Raw genomic sequence first — 22748 nt, 5'->3', positions numbered from 1 at the left:
CATCCTTGATTCTCATTTCCTCTCATCCCATACATCAATCAACTGGGGCAGGTGGATGGTCCATCTACCTACTATCTATCCACTGATAGAGTACTGGCCCTGAAGTCAGGAGAACCTGAGTTCAAATCTCACCTCAGATATTTACTAGCTGTGTGACCCTGGGCAAGTTACCTAATCTCACTTGTCTTTTTTTTTTGGCAGGGCAATGGGGGTTAAGTGACTTGCCCAGGGTCACACAGGTAGTAAGTGTCAGGTGTCTATGGCCTGATTTGAACTCAGGTACTCCTGACTCCAGGGCCGGTGCTTTATCCACTGCGCCACCTAGTGCCCCTAACCTCACTTGTCTTAAACATTCAGGGCCATCTCCAGTGGTCTTGATGTATATCTTGCCACTGGACCCAAATGACTCTGGAGGAGAGAGTGAGGTTGGTGACTTTGCACAGCCCTACTTCACTGAACGCTATGACGGAACCCTGATGTCACGATCCTCTTTGAGAAACAACAACATCATCAATTAATTGCAAGGTGTTGTCAATGCAAACTCCTCGGCAGTTTTTCCCATCCACCCACTTCTCTGCACTCACAAAGCCACCAAGTTTTCATCAGCTCTCATCTGGACTACTGCAACCGCCTCCTTAATCGGTTTCCCTGCCTCAAATTTCTTCTTTCAATCCAACTTTCATGCAACTGGCAAAGTGATATTCTTAAAGGGCAGGTCTGACTATGCCACTCACTCTCTCAATAAGCTACAAAGATCTCTAAGATCAAATTCAAAGCCTTCTGTTTGGCATTTTAAGCCTTTTACCTCCAGGCTCCAAACCACCTTTCCAGGAGTACTTCACATTACTCCCCTTAGGTGCTTAATAAATATTTATTGATTGACTAATGACGGGAAGACAAAAGGAAAAGGTATTAATGGCGCCTAGCACAAAGTGGGTGCTTGTTGACTCACAGCAGGAAATAACCTTAGAGAACACTTGGTCCAATAACTGAGGCCCCAGAGTGCAAGTAGTAGAAAACCTGGGTTCAGATCTAAGCTTCATGGGACCTAGGGCAAGTTACTTGAATTGTTTGCCTGGGTTTCCTTCTCCGTAGGATAAAACAGTTGAACTAAAGTTTCTGTAGACTCCAAATTGTTGGGTTTCGATCCGCCGACTCGGTCGAGGTGACCATACCTGGCAGAGCTGGGATTGGAACCCAAATGGTCTATCCCATTGCCTGGCAAAGGTCTTTCCCCACGCCGGCTTCAATCTGCAGAATCCACTCAGGGAAGGCTGGTCCCGCCCTGGACAGAAGAGTGCAGGGGAGGAGTGAGCTCTAGGGCGCGGGTGGTGCAGAGCCTGGGGTAAGACTGGGCGGGAGCAGGGGGCTGGGGCGGTGCATCCTGTCTGGGGGTGGGGATATTTGGGGCGGCAGGGGCTGGAGGCTGCCACTTGCAGACCTGCTGGGACTGTCCCAGTCTCAGCTGAGGCCGCTCCCGTGCGTCCGGTCCCGAAGCTGGGACGGCACTTTAAGCTCCGGCCCGCGGGTCTTCGCCCAGAGTCTGGGCTCAGTGCGCTGGTCCTATGGAGCAGAACAGAGGTGAGCGCGGCTGGGGGTGGGGGGCGGGGTGAGGCGGTGTTTGGGGTAGGGAAGAGAAAGCAATTGCACTTGTCTCGCGGCCCTAGGGAGCCTGGGAGAAAGGGCTACATGGGGCCCCCTGGGGATGCTGGGGTCTGAGGCTTAGCCAAGGGACAGCGGACCCTGGACTCCCGCACGCCTCCCTGCCCCCTGAGGGGTATTGAAGAGCGGGTCGGGTTAAAAGCGCCCCTAAACCCCGAAACTTCTCAACGCGTCTGAACCCCCACCCTCTCAGTGCCTCTGAACCCCGCACCCCAACTGTGGCCCTTATCCCCTTACCCTCTCAGCGGGATCTCGTCCATGGAAATTCCAAGGCGTCCCTGGCCACTTCCTACTCCCCGGCCCTTTTCTAACCTCTTCCCGACTCTGTCCCTCTCCTTTATACCAATGCCCCACTGTTCCCTACTCCCCTCTCCCCCAGTTCACCACACTCACCTTTTGCCCATTCCCCTTCCTTACTCCTTCATCCCTCCCCCTCCCCTTCCCCAATATTGCTTTCTTTCCCCTCCCCCTCTCTTCTTAAACCCTACACTTGACCCTCTGCCTCCCTCCCTAACTACTCCCCTTCTTCCCTATTCCCCTCACATCCTGCTACTCCTCCCTACTTCCCTCCCTCCCCCCTTTCCCCTCCTTTCCCGCTTCCGTTCCCCCTCCTTTTCTCTACTTTAACCCTCCCCTGTTCTGGGATGTACCTGCCCGGGGCTTAAACTGGGTGCCGGAGGGTCAGGTAACTTGTGTTTTCAGGCCCAAGTTACAGAAAGTGCACTGCACCGACCACCTACGTTTGACTCTGATTCTGATTAATCCTGTACCTTAAAGTCACCTGCCTGAGCCTGTTTCTTTATGAGTAGAATAGGAATAAATAACACCATTCCCCCTCCCCCCCCCCCCACTCACCACCTTGTAGTGAGAAAGCATTTTAAACGACTGGTCACTGAGATAGATTATAAGCTTTTTAACAGAATATTAAGGGCAGGGGTGGCTTAATATTTCTTCTTTGTATTCTAGTGCTTAGCACTGTAACTGACTTATTTGATAAATACTTGTTGATTGATTGGTATGTGCATATAAGCTGTTATTATTAGAGGTTTGAAGGGGAAGGGAGTCATAAACTGTAGTGCTGGTGCTGAGCCCCTACCTGTTTGGTTCTAGAAAATAGCCAGTTGCCTCCTGAAAGGCTTGAGCTGAAATGATTTCTGTGGTGGGAGCAGGGGATGTCAATAGTTCGACAATCTGAACAATGGAAAGAGCCTTGGCCTTGAAGGCAGCTTGTTGTGGTTCAGTGAGGTTTTTTTTTAGTCTTGCCCAACACTTCATGACTTCATTTGTGCTTTTCTTTGCAAAGTGGTTTGTCATTTACTTCCTCAGCTCATTTTTCAGATGTGGAAACTGAGGCAAGCAGGGTTAAGGGACTTGCCCAGGGTCACACAGCTAGTAAGTGTCTGAGGCAGGATTTGAACTCAGGTCTTTCTGACTCCAGGCCTGGCATTCTATCCACTACAACACCTAACTGCTCTCCCAGAGTCCAGGACCTGGCTTCACATCCTGCCTTACCTCTTATGTTTCCTAACTGTGTGATCTTGGGCAAGTCACTTTACATTGATGTCCCATGGTTTCCTCATCTGAAGAATGACAGATTGGATGGCCTCCGAGGTTCCTTCCAAATCTAGATATATAATCTTATGTTATAATTTTTAATATAATGACTCAGGATAGATCAATATGAGACAAAATAAGGGGTTATGCAGCTAACTCCTCAAACTTTCCTCTTCCAGTTCTTTTTCTAGACGTTGAAAAATAAAGTACATGCTTTCCTGCTTTTCCAATTCCCAAACAGTGTTTAAATTTAGACAGAATTAGCCCAAAGGGAATAAATAATCTTTCTACACATGCATCATGGCTACTGCTAATGGAAACATGATTATCACTTCAAGAATGAGGCCTGAGTTATTCAAAAGAACCCTCAATTGTGCATCAGGAGTTTAGGTTTCTCAAATCCTAGTTTTGCTACTACCTCTGACCTTGGACAAATCATTTCATCTCCCTATATGTAAGTCATCTCATCTGTGAAAGGAGAAGTACTACCTAGGTGATCTCTTAAAGTTTTTTTTCCCCATAGTCTGTTTTATGTTCTGACATTCTAATAATATTATTTATGGATAATTAGCCCAATGTAAGAAAAAGTATATTGAAATTAGAATGGGGGGGGCAGGCAGCTCAGTAGTGAAGTGGATAAAGCACTGGCCCTGGATTCAGGAGGACCTGAGTTCAAATCTGGCCTCAGACACTTGACACTTACTAGCTGTGTGACCCTGGGCAAGTCACTTAACCCTCATTACCCTGCCAAAAAAAAAATTAGAACCAAAATATCTGGGTTCAAATTCTGCTTTTGACACTAAATGATAGCTGCCCTTGGGGCAACCTACTTCCCTTTGGTAGGACTGACTCAGTTTCTTCATCTGTAAAATAGGCGATTGGACAAGATCTCAAAGGACCCTTCTAATTCCTACCCTCTGTACAGCCAATTGTTAATAAGAATTTATTAAGCACTAACTATGTACTAGGCATTGTTGGGGATATACAAAAGATAAACCATGAAAACACCTGCACTGATTACTTTGCAGGGTAGTTGGAAAAAATATTTTGCAAACAGTAAAGTCTTCTAAAAAATGAGATTTTGTTAGGTTCCCTCCAGGCTTTGTCCTGGGGTCTCTTCTCTTTTTCCTCTACACTATTTCCCTTGATGATCTCATCAGCTTCCGTGGTTTTAAAGATCATCTATATACTGATGATTCTCATATCTATTCATCCAGCTCTAACCTGTATTAACCCCTAGATTTGTAATTACAATCGCCTCTTAGACATTCTCAAACTGGATGGCCCATAAACGTCTTAAACTCAGTATTTCCATAACTGGACTCATTATCTCCCCCCCCCCCCAAATCCTCTCCTCTTCCAGACTTCCCTACTTCCAAACTTCCATCCTCCCAGTGACCCAGGCTCTCAGCCCAGGTGACATTCTCAACTTTACTATCTTCCTCTCCACCAATATCCAAGCTATTGCCAATTCTTGTTGATTTTACCTTTGTAACATCTCACTTTTGTATATGTTTTGTTCTCTCTTCTAACACTGTCAGCACCCTGGTGCAGGCCCTTATTACTGGAGTACTACCCCATTAGCCTGCTGGTTGGTCTCCCTGTCAAAGTCTCTCCCTACTTTAATCCATCCTCCACTCAACTGTCAAATTAAACTTCTTAAAGAGTGGTTTTAACCATGTCACCTCCCTATACAATAAATTTCAGTTGTACCCTATTACCTCTAGGATCTATAAAATCTGCTTGGCCTTGAAAGAAAGCCCTTCACAGCTTGGCCTCTTTTACCTTTCCAATCTTTCTTACACCTTACTTTCCTCCCACCCCAAGGACTCTGCAATCCAGTGACATTGTCCTCCTCATTGTTCCTTGAACTCTCTGCTCCATCTCCAGACTCTGAGCTTTTTTACCTGAGACTCATCATTTAATCCTTGCCAGCCTTAGTTTCCTCATATGTTAAATGGGGATAGTAATAATTACTACCTCCCAGGGTTGTCGTGAGGATCAAATGAGATAATATTTATGGAGTACTCTGCAAACCTTAAAGTACTACACAAATGCTAGTGGTTATTGTATTTCTTCACTGGTTGTCTGTCATACCTGGAACACTCTCCCTCCTCATCTCCACCTCCTGACTTCCCTATCTTCCTTCAGGTACCAACTAAAATCCTATCTACAAAAAGCCTTTCCTGATACCTATTAATGCTAGTATCTCTCCTCTTTATTATCTCCAATATATCCTATTTGTACATATCTTTGTGCATATGCAACACATCTTGTTTGTGCATGTGTTTGTGTTTGTGTGAGCTCCTTGAGGACAGGGACTGTTTTTTTTGCCTTTCTTCGTATCCCCAGTGCTTAAGCTCAGTGCCTGTAGTATAGTAGGCACTTAATGTTTATTGACTATGTTTTTGGTTTTATTAACATGGAATGAATACTTTAATTTATCCATAAAATTTCATCATTATTCTTTGACTTCTGATGAAGTCCTGTTCAGGTGCTGAATTTCGACAGGAGATGATCCTGAGTTTCCAAAGACTAAGGCAGGGGAGCTCACGGTTTGCCTAATTTTACCAATCTGGAAAGGTTTCCTCTTTCCAAGGATTAGTTTGTCCTTACCTTGAATATATTAGCATAGCAACTTTTTACAGACTTTTAAAATCAGAGATAGATTGTTAATTGTAGTATCAGAGCACAGTCCCCAATCAATAAAATCATAGATGCTTAAAATATTGATGTTAATTTTTTGAATGATTTCTCCTTCAGCTCTGAGTCTCATAGCTGGGGAGATGACTGCTGGGTGCTAACTCTTCTCTAGCAATTAAGGATTACAAAATGAGGGGGCAGCTAGGTGGTGCAGTGGATAAAGTACCAGCCCTGGATTCAGGAGGACCTGGGTTCAAATCTGGCCTCAGACACTTGACACTTACTAGCTGTGTGGCCCTGGGCAAGTCACTTAACCCCTGTGAGATTAAAATTGGATATTAGATCATAAATCTCCCCTAATTAACCTTTCCCTTAATTTATCTCCCAGACTAGTAAATGGAAGAAGCTTCTGGTTTTCTAGTTAGAGCTTTTATTGTATGGTAGTCACAAGGTGATGTTTATTAGAAGGATAGGAAAGTAGAAATACAATACAAATCGTCTTAAGTCTAGGCTTAGTCTATATTCCGTATAAAACTCCCCAAAAGCGGAAGGCCACCTTTGGGGAGAGAGACCGAGTCAAGCGCGTGCTGTTAACCGAGAGCCGGGCCGAGTCAAACTCCAGTCAGCGTCTGTCTGTGCAGCGCAGCCAGGAGACCAGCGGAGCAGGAAAAAAGGCCCCACTTCCGTTCTCTCCTTGCCTTTTAAGCTCGCACCCCGGAAGTTGAGTGCTCAGCAGGCAATCTGGTGTGCGTTGCAGACGGGCTGGTGTGCGTAGCTCATGCTGTTGGTCTCTTCCCCAAAAGGGTGGTCCTAAAAAAAACCTGGTGTCTCTCCATTATCTAACCGACTGTTAAAACTTTTTACCACACCTCCATTGCCCCACAAAAAAAAATGTTTAAAGGATTACAAAAGGAAATGGCACTGTAATGGAAAGAATGCTGAATTTGGAGTTGGCAAAGGTGATCTTGAATCCATCCTCTCCCTTTGCCACTCATTAGCCATGTGCTAGGTAGATCACTTCCCTTTATAGTTATGTCACTGTATCACGCATAAAGCTTTATCATCTGCAGAATGGGGATAATAACCACACTGCCTACCTCATAGGGCTTCTACAAAGATCAAATAAAATAATGCACATGGTGCTTTGCAAACTTCATTCCAAAGGCAATGGGGAGCCTGTTTTTTGAGCGAGTTTAGAGATGTGAGCTTTTTTTTTTGTTGTTGGTTGGTTGGTTGATTTTTTTTTTGAAAGTGCTTGTGCAGCTTGTGCAGTATGCGTTGGAGGGAGAATGGAGGAGGAAGATTGGTTAGGAGGCTGTTACAGCAATCTAGTCAGGGGGGAAAGAGAACATGTGTTAGGACACTGGCAATGTGAATGGAGAGATGGGCATGGTTTTGAAAGGTATGTTGGAGGAAGAATGAACAGCTCTTGGTACATGGATGTGGGGAAGCAGGGAGAGAAAGGTGACAGTGTTCATATAACACAGCATCTCTTTTTACAGAAGAGGAGACAAAAGTCCAGAGAAGGGAAGTGACCAACAAGCCACAGTCAAACCAGTGGACAGAGACAGATCCAGAACTCAAGCCCAAAGTCTCATTTCTTGGCTTCTTTTGGAGTTCCCATTCTAGTACTACCACACGGCACTATAGAAAACCTATTTAATGTAGGAAGAAATATAAATGAGTCAATTATTACTGGGAAATTATTGTGAATTAGGGGAAATTGAACTTCCCTAACTCACAATTTAAATGATTCCCAACACAGTTTAAAATGAAGTACTGAGATCCCAGATGAGCAATGATGCATATGGGGTCACTCGGTGCCAGTGGTGGAAGCAAGACTAAAGCCCCAGTTATGATGCATCAGCTAGAAGAGCTAGAAGGAAGCTTAGACATGAACTCTTCCATCTCCCTGGTTTTATAGATGAAGAAAGTTAAGGCCTAGAGAGGGCAGGTATGACCTGCCCAAGGTCGCAGTAACATGGTAAGGTTCAACAATGCTGCTATTGTGGGAGCTCTTTCCACCAACTCAGATGCACCCTTTTAACTTAATAATCTTAAAGATTTTCCTGAAGCTCAGAAAGCTTGTCAGAAGAAAAATTTGAACCCTATCCTTCCTGACTATATATCTAACACTTTGGCTGCTATGCTTTATGACAACTCTGCATCTCTACCCCCACCCCTAGGACTAGATCTTGGCCAAAGTTACACCAAATAGTAAATAGATGGTCAGCTAGGTGGCACAGTGGATGGAGTGCCAGGCCTGGAGTCCAGAAGACCTGAGTTCAAATTTGGCCTCGGACACTTATTAGCTGTGTGACTCTGGACAAATCACTTAACCCTGTTTGCCTTAGTTTTCTCATCTGTAAAATGAGCTCAAGAAGGGAATGGGCAAACCAGTCTAGTATCTTTGCCAAGAAAATCCCAAAATGGGGTCACAAAGAGTTGGACACAACTGAACAACAAAAGTGCTCACTCAAATTAAAACCTAGACCTCAAATCCAGTATGTTCTCCACTACTTCTATGAAGAAAGAAATAAGTGCACATTTCTCCTCTTTTCAGTTTCAAGAATGTGATTATCTAATATGTTAACAATCACCAAATTAGAGTATCAGCTTTTAGTCACCTAATAGAGCCTTAGATTGTTAGCAGAGGGATGAGGGATGAGTTTGTTCTGGGGACACGTGGGCTGGAGGACAATGGCCACTGGAAGAGGTGAAGGGTCAGCAAAAGGACCACAGGCTGCTATTTATATGGCATTTTTCTGCTCTAAAGAAAGCCCCATTCTTAAAAAATGGATGGTGTGATGTAATAGGAAAGCCTGTGGCTGGGAGCCAGAGGACCTGGGATAGAGCAAGGCCTGTGACTTTGGGCAGGTTCCTTCATCTCTCTAACTTCATGCTCCCCATCTCTAAACTGAAGCTGTGTCAAAATCAGCAGTTTCCAGAATAATGGAGGTCAGAATAACCCCCCTCGCCCTTTTTTCCTGTCTTGTTGGGACTCTACTCACAGTACTGTATTGAGCTCTGTGTGCGACATTTTTAGAAGGCCCATGAACAAACTGTGTATGTGCACAGAGGTGGAGACCAGTCTAGGGAAAAAGACTAGGGTATGTGTGTATGTGGTGGGGGGGGGGCGGGGCGGGGCGGGGCGGGTCTAAAGGGTTGTCCTGGAGAAAAGGACTAGATTTAAGATCATAGAATTTAGAGCTAGAAGAGAACTTTAAGAGATCATCTAGTCTGCACTATTAAGTTTTAAAATGAGGAAACTGGGAATTAGACTTATTTAGCCAGTGGAACCAGGATTTGAACCCAGGGCTTCTACCTTCAAATCTACCATTCTGTTATATCCTGCACCTTTGGTTTACCTCTGAGACAAGAGATGAATGGATGAATGGAAGTTATAGGGAGGCTGACATAAGTGATGCAAGGAAAAATTTCCTAATTATCAGAGTTGTCAGTGTCCAGCAGTGAAATGAGTTGTTCTTCGATGCAATAGTGAGCTCCCCATCACTAGAAGTATTCAAGAGATGACTGGCTTACTCCCTTTTAGGGATCTTTTAGAGGAGATTCATGCATTAAATTGGATGTTGGAGTAGATGTCCTTTGTTACCAAAGAATCTGAGAATCTCAGAAGTGGAAGAGACCACAAAGGGCATCTACTCCAGATCCCTGTGGAACCCTCTTTTACAGAGATATTTTAAAGGCCAGATGAGAGGACATAGATAGAAGCTCTTTGTAAAGGGCTATAGAAATGTGAGTGGCTTTTAGTATTAAAATTGGTATTTCATTTAACTGATAAATTGGGGTGATTGATTTTAAAAGGGATTTTTTTGTGGGGCAATGGGTGTTAAGTGACTTGCCCAGGGTCACACAGCTAGTAAGTGTCAAGTGTCTGAGTCAGGATTTGAACTCAGGTCCTCCTGAATCCAGGATCAGTGCTTTATCCACTGCGCCACCTACCTGCCTCCATAAAGGGGATTTTTCACTGCATGGTTAGTACCCTTTATCTGGTACATTCCCCCCCATGAATTTGACATATTATTTGACATACTGTAAAGGGACTAAAATTTTAGCTATACTATCTAAAATATCTAATGAGTGGTGGCCTATATATTATAAGCTTTAGCAAGAGTTAGACTTTCAAGCATTTATTAAGTAGAATAAGAATTTTGTAAAGGGAGAGAGAAAGGCCTAGATTCCTCTATCTATTAAAGGGAGAGAGCATTCCTAGCTCCGCTCTCTGCCAGAGTCCACAGAAAAGAGAGCGAGTCAGAGTGCCAGCCTCCCCCTTCTTCCTCCCACAAGCAAATGTCACTTCCTGACGCCAAAGAAAAGACGCGTGGTCTTGCCCTCAGAGACCTTCTCCTCATGGTGGAGCTTTCCTACAGTAAGTCTCCAGCAGGTGGCATCATTCCAATCATTACAATACACATAAGTTTTGTAAATCCTTATGACCCCATGGACAATGGCACACCAGGCCCTACTATCTCTCAGAGTTGTTTGAGTTCACATGCACTGTTTCAACGATACTATATCTATCCATCTCATCCTCTGCTGGCCTCTTTTCCTTTTGCCTTCAATCTTTCCTAACATCAGGGTCTTTTCCAATGAGTCTTGTCTTCTCATTATGTGGCCAGAGTATTTAAGCTAATCATCCTCTAATTAATCCATCAATTAGGAAGAATTCATTTAATACCTACTTTGTGACTGAGTCTGTGGAGGGGTTAGAATAAAGTAAAAGATAGGATTCATGCTGATAGAGGTTATGATCTTGCTAGGGAGACATAAGATATGCACCAAAAAAAAAAAAAAAACTGTAGGGAAGTCAGGGGATCTGGATTCTTGGCTTGACTCTGTCAAATAAACCATTTTATTCTTTGGGTCTCTTTCCATCTGTCAAATTAGGAAGCTGGACTAGGTGGTCCTAAATGGGCCCTGTCAGCTCTCACAGTATGTGTTCTATGTTCTGACATGCAATGTTCTTTCCTAAGGACCCTTCCAACCTTGACCTCCTTTATTCACTGAATCTGGTATTCTGTGGTAAATACAAGATCAAGTACAATCAATTCCTTAGGAACTCTGAAGAGATAAATGTGGGCTGGAGGAATTGGGGAAGACTTTGTAGGACAGGCATGACTTGAGAAGAACCTTGAAGGACCAATGGGTTTTACTGAGGTTGGTGAGGCCCTTCCTAGCAGAGAGGCTTCTCTTAAACCCATGCCTTTTCACTGGCTGTCCCCCATGCCTAGAAGGAGCCTCCCTTGCATCTCTCCATCCTGGCTTCCCTGGCCTTCTTCAAGACATCTCAAATCTCACCTCTTTAAGAGGCCTTAGCTGCTGTTTCTGTGTGTTGCCCATAAATTCCCCGATGCCCTCCCCCCAGTACTCTGAGATTAACTTCCATTTGTACTCAAGTAGTTTCTCCATAAGTATCTAGTGTTGCTGCTGGGAGGAGGTTAAAATAAGGGGGTATTATATCAGCCTTCAATTATAACAGTAATAGATCTAGAAGGAGCTTAGGATCTAGGTTGTTTCCAACTGCCTAATATTTTATAGATGAGGAAACTGAGGCACAGCCTGTTCAGGGTCACAGTGTCTGAGTTGAATTTAGACCACTTGCCTGAAACCAGGTCAGTTGCCCATGCCACTATGTGGAGATAAGTCTGGATAGACAGGCGAGGGGTGCTCTGTTTTTATAATCTGGTGGGGTGAGACAACACAAGCCAAAGGCAGAGAGTCAATCTGGGTTTTAGTCTTGGTTCCACTACCAGTCTGCTGTGTGAATTTATGCAGATTCATAGACCTTTAACTTTGAAGCTGCAAAGGACTCAAGTAGTCTTCTAGGGTTAGCTAAGAATGCCAGCTTTGTCGCTTACTAGTTCTGTGACCTTGGACAGAGCCCTTCATTTATGTGGCCCTCAGTTTCTTTCTCTGTAAAATGAGAAGGCTGGACTACATCATCATCTCTAAGGTTACTTCTCCACCTTTATCCAATGATCCTTCCTAGTACCTCTTAACAAAGCTTACCATCCCCCACTTGTCTCACCATTCCCCCACAACTACCTTTTCTCTCAGTCCAGGGGTAATGGTAGGGGCCCAAAAGGGATGTGCTACAAAGTACACGGGGGTGGGGGGATATTGATGAAAAACACTATCTCTTTACTCCAAAAGCATCAGAGCTTTATATTCCAGGCAGCCCCTGGGACTGACTTGTGAGAGCTGAGATCATATTCCTGAAAGTGAATTTCGAGATCATCTGTCTAGTCCAGAGGGTCTTACCCTTTCTTTGTGTCCTAGACCCCTTTGGCAGTCTGGTGAAGCCTAGGGACGCCTTCTCAGAATAATGTTTTTAAATGCATAAGATAAACTGCATAGGATTACAAAAGAAACAGATTATACTGAAATATAATTAACAAAATATATATTTAAAATAAACGAACGCACAGACTCCAGGCTAAGAACCCTTGATCTAGTCCATCCGCCATCCCCCCCCCTCCCCCCGGCCTACTTTTTACAGAGGAGGAAACTTCCCCAGAGAGGGGAAGTAACTTGTCTGAGGTCAGGCAGGTAGTAAGGCACAGCACCTGGATTCGAAATCCTGGTTCCCTGGGTCCCCAAACCAGTGCTCATACTCATTCTTTTGTGCCTTTGTGGTGGCTTACAGCTCTTCATAGTGCAGTGTGTGTGTCCCCCCCCCCTTTATCCTCCCATCCACATACACTCTTGGTTCTGTGATGGAGTAGCCTAAGAGGGAGAGGCCAGAAGGAAATGGGGGGGGGGGGAGCTTGGGCTGTCCCTTCCTGGATTAGCCCTGGGAATCCAGCTGTGCTGTTTGCAAAAGCAGTTATCACTTGCTAATTCTTTGTCAGACTTAAAAGTGGCTGGAAAGAGAAGGAAAAAAAATATGAAGGGAGTCAGTGATCAGGAGTAGGAGAGGGAGATGGAAATGAGGAAGTGGGGGGAGGGAAGGAGAGGACAGATCCCTTAGGATCATAAGCTACTTAGATCACTTGGTGTTATCCCTTTGTTTTACAGAGAAGGAAACTGAGGCCGGGAGACATTCAAAGCCTTGCTCCAAGTCACTCAGGTAGTTAGGTGGCAGAATTTGGATTAAACCCAGGCTTTTGACTCTTAATTGTGTATTTTTGAAGTGGGAGAAGGAAGGGAAGGAGAAGAGGAGTGAAAAAGAACAACTCACATGTATATAGTTGGGTTTTGTTTTGTTTTCTCACAACCACCATGGAAGGTAGGTATTGAAAATATTCTTATCCCTATTTTATGGAGGAAAAAAACTGAGGTTTCTGGAGGAGAGAAAGACGTGCCATCACACATTTAGTAAAGGATTTGAATCTCAGGCTCTTGTGCCTCCAAGTCTAGTTTTCTTTCATTACCCTATAGAGAAGAGAGAAGACGGGGTGAGCTGGACTGAGCTGTATAGGTCCCTATAGCTCTCCGGTTCAGCAGTTCAATTGCCTTCATCCCTTCCTTCCTCATATAGTCCAAACTCAACCAGAAATAAAAACAAAGCCTGTCCCATACTCTCACGCAGTCAGATTCACGCAGTGGTAGACCTGAAAGGGCGTGCCTCTTATTCATTCATTCATGATCATTCACTCAGTCAATTGATCATATTTTATAGAAGAGAAATCTGAGGCTTATAAAAAGGAAGGCTCTTACCCAAATTTACACCATGACAGGGCTGGGACCAGAACTTAGGTTCTTACTCAAAGTGAAAAGGAGACCTACGGAGCCAGACTCCTGCTTAGGGAGGCTTTCAGACACTTGGGTGTTCTCTGCCCCTTGGTCTGCATTTGGAAAGAGGAGACTGGGAGAAGAGATTGGTGAAAGAGATTCAGGACTGAGTAACATTTGGTCTCACTCATTTTTTCCCTCCCCAACCCTTAGGTTCAAAATATTTGTTTCTACTTTCAAAGTTTCTTCTGTTATATAGGCATTTTCCTTGCTTCTCTCTAGCCCTTGCAGACAGAAAAAGTGAATTTTAGCACTGTATTCATTACAGCCTAATTAAACACCCCCCCACACACACACACACAGTGTGCCCCTGTGGAAGTGATTATAATTATAGCTCCCATTTCTGGAGATTGTGGAATTTCAGGTCCTTGAGGTCAGGGACTATCTCGATTTTTTTTTTTCCTTTGTCCTCCCAAGCATATAGGACAATGCCTGGTATGTAGTCAGCACTTAATAAATGCAAGTTTATTGATTCAATCTGTAACACTTTCAGTTTTACAAAACATTTTCCTCATATGAGTTAGAGAGTGCAGGTAATTTCCCATTTTTCAAAATAAGGAAACTGAGGCAAGCACTGGTCAGTGTCTCCTGACTTGCAGGCCAGAGTTCTCTCTGTGACACCACAATGCCTCTAATAGATTTTGTTCTGGAAGGAAGAAGTCTCCTGTTTATATGTCAGGTTTGTTGGCTAGTCAATGTTTCGTTTTAATGCAGGGCCTTCCGCAGTCCCTGAACTATGTCCTCCATCACCACAGTTCTTTTTACTGCTCAGTCAGAGTTTGCTGCTTATTCCTCTTCTCAGCATATGCCTTTCTTTGTATTTGGTGCACCAGGGATGTAGAATCTGAGAATTTCCATACTGGAATGGACCCTAGAATATAGAATGCCAAAGCTGGAAGTGACCACAGAATGTCATAGGGAGAAGGAATATTAGGACACAGAATGATAGAGTTGGAAGAGGTCCGAGAACACAGAACCCTGAACACTCTTAAGGGACCTTAGGACATGGAACAAAAAACAGAATGTCGGCACTGAGAAGGGATTCTTAGAGTATCCATTGTCAGAGCTAGGAAGGTGTTCAGAACATGGAGTGTGGAAAGTTGTCTCAAGCTGGAAAGGGTGCTCAGGACCTTAGGGCATATCATGTCAGAGGGGGAAGGGGCCTTAGAGATCTTGGAATCCAAACCTTCACACCTTTCCTCCCATTTTGCATATGAGGAAATCGAGGGCTAGAGAATGAAAATAGCTTGTCTAAAGTCACAGTGTGAGTTGGGGGGTAGAGCTTAGGATACATCCCAGAGGTCAGAGGTTACAGACTGAAACCTGGAAGGTATCTTATAGGCCATCTAGTCCAACCTCCTCATTTTATGGATAAGGATCCTGAGCTTAAGGAGTGTAAATGAAAGGAAATCCCTAGGGCTCTTTTGTTTTTAAGGAAATGATATGCTGCAGTGTTAGTAGGCTGTAGGGATAGATACTGGATTTGTGATTTCATTGATTTAGGGAAGTCCCAAATACTTGAGGGAATTCCCTCTACCAGAGCAGACCAAAACCTATAGTCTTTTTTAAAAAAATGTAAATAATATTTTATTTTTTCCAATTATATGTAAAGATAGTTTTCAACATTCTTTTTTTTTTTTTTTGGTGGGGCAATGAGGGTTAAGTGACTTGCCCAGGGTCACACAGGTAGTAAGTGTTAAGTGTCTGAGGTAGGATTTGAACTCAGGTCCTCCTGATTCCAGGGCCGGTGCTCTATCCATTGTGCCACCTAGCTGCCCTCACCATTCATTTTTTATAAGATTTTGAGTCCCAATTTTTCTTCTTTCCTCTTTCCCCTTCCCAAGATGGCAAGCAATCTGATATAGGTTATATACATGTGCAATCATGTAAACATATTTCCTCATTAGTCATGTTGTAAAAGAAACAGAACAAAAGGGAAAAAAGCACAAAGAAACCCACAAAGAAATTGAAAATAATATACCTCAATCTGTATTCAGACTCCAGAGTTCTTTCTCTGGATGTGGAGAGCATTTTCCATCATGAGTCCTTTGGAATTGTCTTGGATAGTTGTATTGCTGAGAAGAGCTAAGTTTATTGAATTTGATCATCTCCCAGTGTTGCTGTTACTGCAACACCTATCGTCTTAGAGAATTGCCTAAGGCAGGGCTTCTTAAAGTTTTTCCACTCGAGACCCTTTTTTGCCTGAGAAATTTTTTACATGTCCTTGGGTATATAGATATATAAAATGGGTATACCTAACCTTTTACTGTTAAATTTTTCACAACCCCCAAATTCAGTTTCGAGACCCCATATGTGGTCACAATCCAATTTAAGAAGCTTTGGCCTAAGGGCTTTGCCCAGGGTAGATACAAGACTTCTGTCCAGATCTTCCTGCTTCCAAACCTGGCTCTTTATCCATTACACCACATTGTCACTTTATGAAACTCCTGTATGTCTTTAGCTAGCATTTATGTGGTTCTTTGAGGTTTGCAAAGTACTCACATTTTAACCTCACAATAATGGGGGGGGGGGAGTAGGTGCTATTATTATGGAATTATTTAAATAACACTTAATGAACTGACAAAAGAGCCTAATAATTCAGAGTGCTGTTTGTTTTCCTAACAACAGGGTGTCATTTAATTTATTACTAAATGAATGACTGTCTGAATTCCTACAATTGTATTCATTACCAGACCAGATCTTCATACTATTTCCAGAAGTGACAAATGCGTTTTTCCTGAGTTTTCTTCCTAGTTATCTTTTGCTTTATTGAAAAGGCCTGATGGGCTTCTGCTTTCAATATCAAATTCTCTTAAAAGTTTCATGCATCCTCACCTCTTTCCCTTTGCTATCAGAGGATAGATTCCATCTTCCTCACCAAGGCCAAATTTATCCAACTACACCTAGATTTCTACTTCATCATGTTACTTTCCTGGTAGACTGGGGCACTCCCCACCCTTTTTGCAGCAGTGATGCCAGAGATTATTCTAATAGTGTTTACTTAGGAACCATCCCCAGTCTAAGTCTAGCACTGGATTTGCCTTTTTGGTGGGTAAGTGATCATCTCCTCAATCCTCCATTGGTGAGCTGCAGGACTGGGAGTTTCTGTAGGCCCTCACAGAGTAGGCTTGTGGAAAAAGAGTTTTGATGGCTCCTAGTGTGTGGTACATCACAGAATCATAGATTGTTAGATCCAGAAGGGGCCAGTGCTTCCATTTGTCAGATAGACAAATTGGGGTTCAGAGAGAGGATAGTGACTTGTCCATGGTCACACAGTAAGGTGGCGATGGACCTGAGGTCCTTGTCCAGGGCTCTTTAGGCCACACTATACCTACCAAGTGAATCACTATTACCTCCCCAACAAGGCTTCCATAGATGCAGAAGATCAGTGGGGGCAGAGAGGAGTTTCAGTGTGTCCTCTAAGAGGTAGAGTGAACTTCCTTGAGTTTGCAGAACTCAGAGAACAATCTTTGGATTCTTACTTCAGAAGAGATAAGAGGAGCTTCTTCTGTGCCTCCCTCTATTCCCCTCCTCCTCCCCAACCCTCCTCCCTTGGTTTTCCTTCTCCTGCAGCCTTAGTCTATTGCAGGAAAGATTGTGGGTCACTAAAGGCCCTGTTGCTGGGGAACCAGTCTTCTCTTCCTACTGGACCAATCCTATTATAATTTTTCTGGAAACGGAAGATCGTGTCTGCTTATATAGGAGAAGAAAATGCTAGACTTGAAGTTAGGAATCTGGGTTTGAATCCTGACCCTGATGCTTGCTATCTGTGAGACCTGGGACAAATTTCTTAATGTCACTGATACCCAGCTTCCTCATCTATAAAATGGGATTAATAAGACTTTATTTTACTTCACGAAATTGTTGTGAGGAAAGTGCTTTGTAGTCCTTAAACATTATGGAGAGATGAGTCATCATCAAGGTATTATTTGTAGATATGATACTTACTAAATGTTGAAAATGAAGGGTTTGGGCCAATGATCTCTGAGGTCCCTTCCATCTATAAACTCATTCTCCTAATAGTAATAGCTCATGTATATGGGGATTTTTCTGCCTCTGAGAATACCCAAATATTCTGTCTCATTAGTCCTTACAACCACTCTAAGAGTGGGGGTCAGGGCAGAGACTGTTATTCTCCTAGTACCTATCAGGAAACTGATACTCAGAAGCAGACAATAGCCTGCCCAAGTGAGAGCCTTAAGTGGAGAGTCATTAGGCAAACATTTCATTGCTTAGAGGCAGTTGAGGGAGTTTCTTTACCTGGAGTTCTTTACCCTTTAAATCTCAGGTTCAGTCCAACATCTTGGGTTCATTCAGTTCCTGCTGTTTTGATGCTTCTGGTAGCTTTAAGAAGAGGCATTGTAAGTATTATTGTTTAGCATGATCTTCTCCATCCAAGTCAGTGGCAGAGCCAGGAGTCAAATAGAAGTTTGCTGACTCCAGGCCAAGGCTTTCCCCCCATAACCCATCCCCACCTACCACTTTCTCTTCTGAATTAATGGGATTTTAAGCGGTCCTGAACAAGTGAAGCCCATAGTAGTTCAGGAAATTAATGTGAACTTATTTCTGTCTTTTTCCTCCTCTGCCTCCTGAGCTGTTATGTTTGAGATATTTCATAGTATTTGGAGGTAGAAGGGACTTTAGAGATTTTCTAGTACCAACCCCTTCATTTTAACAGATGCCACCTAGAAAAATGACTTGCCCAAAGCTTTTTGCATATAGTTAAGTCCTAGAGGTGGGATTTGAACTCAGGGGCTCCAATATGGAATCTGGCTCTCTTTCTTCCAGTTCACTTCTGGGAAATCTATTTGAGTCAGCTGGAAGGCCCAGGCTAGTCTGCTAGGATCCCAGGATAGATGGATTGGTGCTGCTGTATAAAATTCCACTTAGAGTCCCGACCTCCTTGCCCATGGGGCCTTGTGGGAGGGAAGGCTACCATGGGTCAGGGAGGGCTGGGCTATTCCTGCTCCAAGGCTCAGCTGTTAGGGCAGAATGCTCAGCAGCATTGCGGCAATTCCTTCTTCTGGGAATGTGGCATCCACCAAACCCTTAGCTTTTTTTAGCACAGCTTGAATTAAGAAGAAAACTAATCTGTCAGAGCTGTGGAGGGTAGGAGGTGGGATGGAAGGGGGTTAGCCCCTTTTCTCCCCACCTCAGTCTGGACACTCCCTCAGCCAGGCAGCTTCTGCCAGCCACACCCAACCTCAAAATGCTCTGTTCCACTTTTGAGGCAGCTCAGGGGCTTAAGGTCATGGGATTTAGTACTGTGAAGGAAACTGGGGGATCAATTAGTCTTACTGTACCATTTTACAGAGGGAGAAACAAGGGTGCAGAAAGAGGGAGACATTTGTCCAAGATAACATAGTGGAAAGAGCACTTACTGGCTCTGGAATTGAAAGAACTGGGGCCAATCAATGGGTCTGAAACTGGGCCAGATGTTTCACTTCTCTTTCTTCATCCATAAAATGAGACCTTTGGTTTTCATGACTTCCAAAACCCTTTCCAGCCATGATCCTAGGCTCTATCAGTGTGTGTGTGTGTGTGTGTGTGTGTGTGTGTGTGTGTGTGTGTGTATACAGTAATAAGTATAAGAGCACACGGGATCATTGATTTAGAGCTGGAAGGGACCTTAAAGGTCATCTACAGTTGTCCAGTCCTTTCGATCTACCTCTGAGGGGACCGAGAACCAAAGTGGTCACACTATTTGCCCAGGTTCTTATGTGACCCATCAGTGGCAGATCCAGTATATGAACTCAGGTCATGTGACTACCAATCCAATGCCCTTTCCACTAGTCCATGCCACCCTCTGAGGGAGCAGGCCTAGAGATGTGGTTTGGAGAAAATGAGGTTAAAGGGGATCTTACTTTGCCATCTGTCAATTTGAACACCAAAAGATCACTGTGCAGAGCTCTGTACTTGAGGCCTGGGATCATGAGATTTTAGAGTGAGATGATGCCATAGAGATCATTTAACCCATTTTATAGAGGAAGAAAGTGAGGCCTAAAGCAAGTAAATTACAAGGTCACAAAGATGGTAAGTGGAAGAACTAAGATTCAAACCCAAGTTTTCTGTGTCCAAATCCAGTGTCTCTCATCATTATACCAGGCTGGGGATGCTAAGTCAATCAATCAATTAGCTAGTATTTATAAAGTACTCCCCATGTGCCTGGCTCAGTGCTAAGTGCCAGGCATACACCCATAAAAGCAAATGGTCCCTACCTCAAGAACCTTACATTCTAATGATGAGCCGGCATGTACAGCCATAGGGTATACACAAGACGTATACCAGACCATTCTAGAGAAGAAGGCCTAACCCCTGCAGGAACCAGGAAAGACCTTATGTAGAAAGTGATGCTTGACCTGAGTTTAAAGAGGAAGAAACTGAGCCCCAGAGAGGCTGACCTGGGCAGGGGTGGGGAGGCCAGCAGGCAACTCAAAATAGAAAACATGGTCTCTGTCCTCAGACAGTTTACAGTATACAATTCAGTGCAACAGACAGTAAGTGCTTTCTACATATTGTCTGTCTGTTGTGTTTGGCAATGGGGGAACTACAGCTCATCCCAGGACCAAGAGTGACCTCAGAGGTCATCTAGTCTAACTCCCTCATTTTACAGGTCAAGAAACTGAGACCCAGGGGGATTCTGTGAATTGCGTTAAGGTTATAGACATTCTAAGTAGTGGGTATATAGGTATATAAAATAGGTATACATAACTTTTTACTGTTGCCAAATTTTTCACAACCCCCACATTCAGTTATGTGACCCCATATGGGGTCAAAACCCACAGTTTAAGAAGCTAGGATTTAGACCAAGTTCTTGATTTTACAGAAGGGAAAGCTGAGGCTTGGGGAAGAGAAAGGATTCATTCACAGGTGTAATGAGAGGCCTAGCCAAGACTCAGATCTTCTCGACCCAAATCCAAATACCTTTCTATTCTCCTGCATCTCTGCCCAGTCCAGGCCATATCAAGCTTATTGTCAGTTAGAGGAGATGGTGCATAACAATAAGACTTGATCAAATCTTACTGGAAGTTCTGAAGGAAGAAGAAAGATGGTTGGCCATCTTGACTCAATCACTTGCCATCTATGTAAATTGTAAATCCTTTGTACCTACCAACTCCAGGCATTTAGCCTGCAGAAAGGCTGCATGGTTAGCCTTTGAAAGTTTGATTGGGGGGAATGGTACTAGGAGCCTCCTTGTAAGAGCACTTGGCCTTGCCTAGTCTTCCTTAAACTCCCAGGTCAGTATCTTCAATCCATTCACCTTTTCCCTCCTGAGAGAAATGATTATTAAATAACTAATTGTTAATATGGGGAAGACACAGGATTTATCCCTTTCTGAAACCTTATTAGGCCAAGTCAGCATCTAAAGGGCAGGTGCTCCTTTAATTCAGACTCCACCCAGGTGTAGGGAAGCTCACTGTGTTCTACTCCCCTTTTTGTGGGGATACATTCTGTGATTAGATTGCCCAAGAGTTTGGGTGAATTGGAAGTAAATGACAAGATCAGAGTCACAACCCCATTCCCTTATTAGAATAGATCCACCTCTCATTGTGATTATTCATTCTCTTATTAATTATTATCCAATCAGAGTTGATTTTCCCCTCTCAGGAACACCCATTCTTCCAAAGGCATATATGCATTGAATGGGTTTCATGAGGGCTCTTTGGTCTAAGAGAGATGGTCAAAGGACCATCCTTTTATTAATAATATGCCATAATAATAATAATAATAATAATAATAATTAGCAGGGCAATGAGGGTTAAGTGATTTGCCCAGGGTCACACAGCTAGTAAGTGTCAAGTGTCTGAGGTCGGATTTGAACTCAGGTCCTCCTGAATCTAGGGCTAGTGCTCTATTCACTATGCCACCTAGCTGCCCCAACATTATTTTTTTAAATGATTACGCAGCCAGAAATTATGTCTCTCAAACTTTTATATTCCACTGTGAGATTAAAATTGGATATTAGATCATAAATCTACCCTACTTAACCTTTCCCTTAATTTATCTCCCAGACTAGTAAATGGAAGAAGCTTTTGGTTTTCTAGTGTGAAATTTAAAATTGGATATTAGATCATAAATCTCCCCTACTTAACTTTTCCCTTAATTTATCTCCCAGACTAGTAAATGGAAGAAGCTTCTGGTTTTCTAGATAGAGCCTTTATTGTATATAAGGTATTGTTGATTAGAAGGATAGGGAAGTAGAAATACAGTAGAAATCGTCTTAAATCTAGGCTTAGTCTATATTTCTTATAAAAACTCACCAAACCAAAAAAGGCCACCTTTGGAGTGAGGGAGACCGTCTGTGCTGCGCCGCCAGGAGTCCCGCCAAGCAGGCAAAAAGGCCTCTCCCTCACTCCAAAGGTGGCCTTTTTTGGTTTGGTGAGTTTTTATAAGAAATATAGACTAAGCCTAGATTTAAGACGATTTCTACTGTATTTCTACTTCCCTATCCTTCTAATCAACAATACCTTATATACAATAAAGGCTCTATCTAGAAAACCAGAAGCTTCTTCCATTTACTAGTCTGGGAGATAAATTAAGGGAAAAGTTAAGTAGGGGAGATTTATGATCTAATATCCAATTTTAAATTTCACACTAGATAGAGCTTTTATTGTATGGTAGTCACAAGGTGATGTTGATTAGAAGGATAGGAAAGTAGAAATACAATACAAATCGTCTTAAGTCTAGGCTTAGTCTATATTCCGTATAAAACTCACCAAAAGCGGAAGGCCACCTTTGGGGCGAGAGACTGAGTCAAACGCATGCTGTTAACCGAGAGCCGGGCTGAGTCAAACTCCAGTCCGCGTCTGTGCAGCGCAGCCAGGAGACCAGCGGAGAAGGAAAAAAGGCCCTACTTCCGTTCTCTCCTTGCCTTTTAAGCTCGCACCCCGGAAGTCGAGTGCTCAGCAGGCAATCTGGCGTGCGTTGCAGGCGGACTGGTGTGCGTAGCTCATGCTGTTGGTCTCTTCCCCAAAAGGGTGGTCCTAAAAAAATACTGGCGTCTCTCCATTATCTAACCGACTATTAAAACTTTTTACCACACCACACAGCCTTGAGCAGTTGACTGACCTAATTGGACTTGAAGGGCCCATATCCTATGGGATTATAGATCCAGAGCTGGCATTTGAGAGATC

The 22748-nt window shown here is 43.6% G+C and overlaps 1 protein-coding gene across 1 annotated transcript in view; it reads left to right on the top strand.

The window, feature by feature from the left end:
- Positions 1-1415: 1415 nt before the first annotated feature.
- Positions 1416-22748, top strand: part of AFAP1L1 (actin filament associated protein 1 like 1) — an 83673-nt gene continuing 62340 nt past the window's right edge. Inside the window, exon 1 of the mRNA XM_043986659.1 lies at positions 1416-1581. Within this exon, the coding sequence (XP_043842594.1) occupies positions 1566-1581 (16 nt within the window). The 5' untranslated portion in view covers positions 1416-1565. The remainder of the gene's footprint in view (positions 1582-22748) is intronic.

This window comes from Dromiciops gliroides, chromosome 2 (assembly GCF_019393635.1).
Source record: "Dromiciops gliroides isolate mDroGli1 chromosome 2, mDroGli1.pri, whole genome shotgun sequence".
NCBI lineage: Eukaryota > Metazoa > Chordata > Mammalia > Microbiotheria > Microbiotheriidae > Dromiciops > Dromiciops gliroides.
Note: the sequence above shows the minus strand (reverse complement) of the source record. Positions and strands in the feature narration are given on the sequence as shown.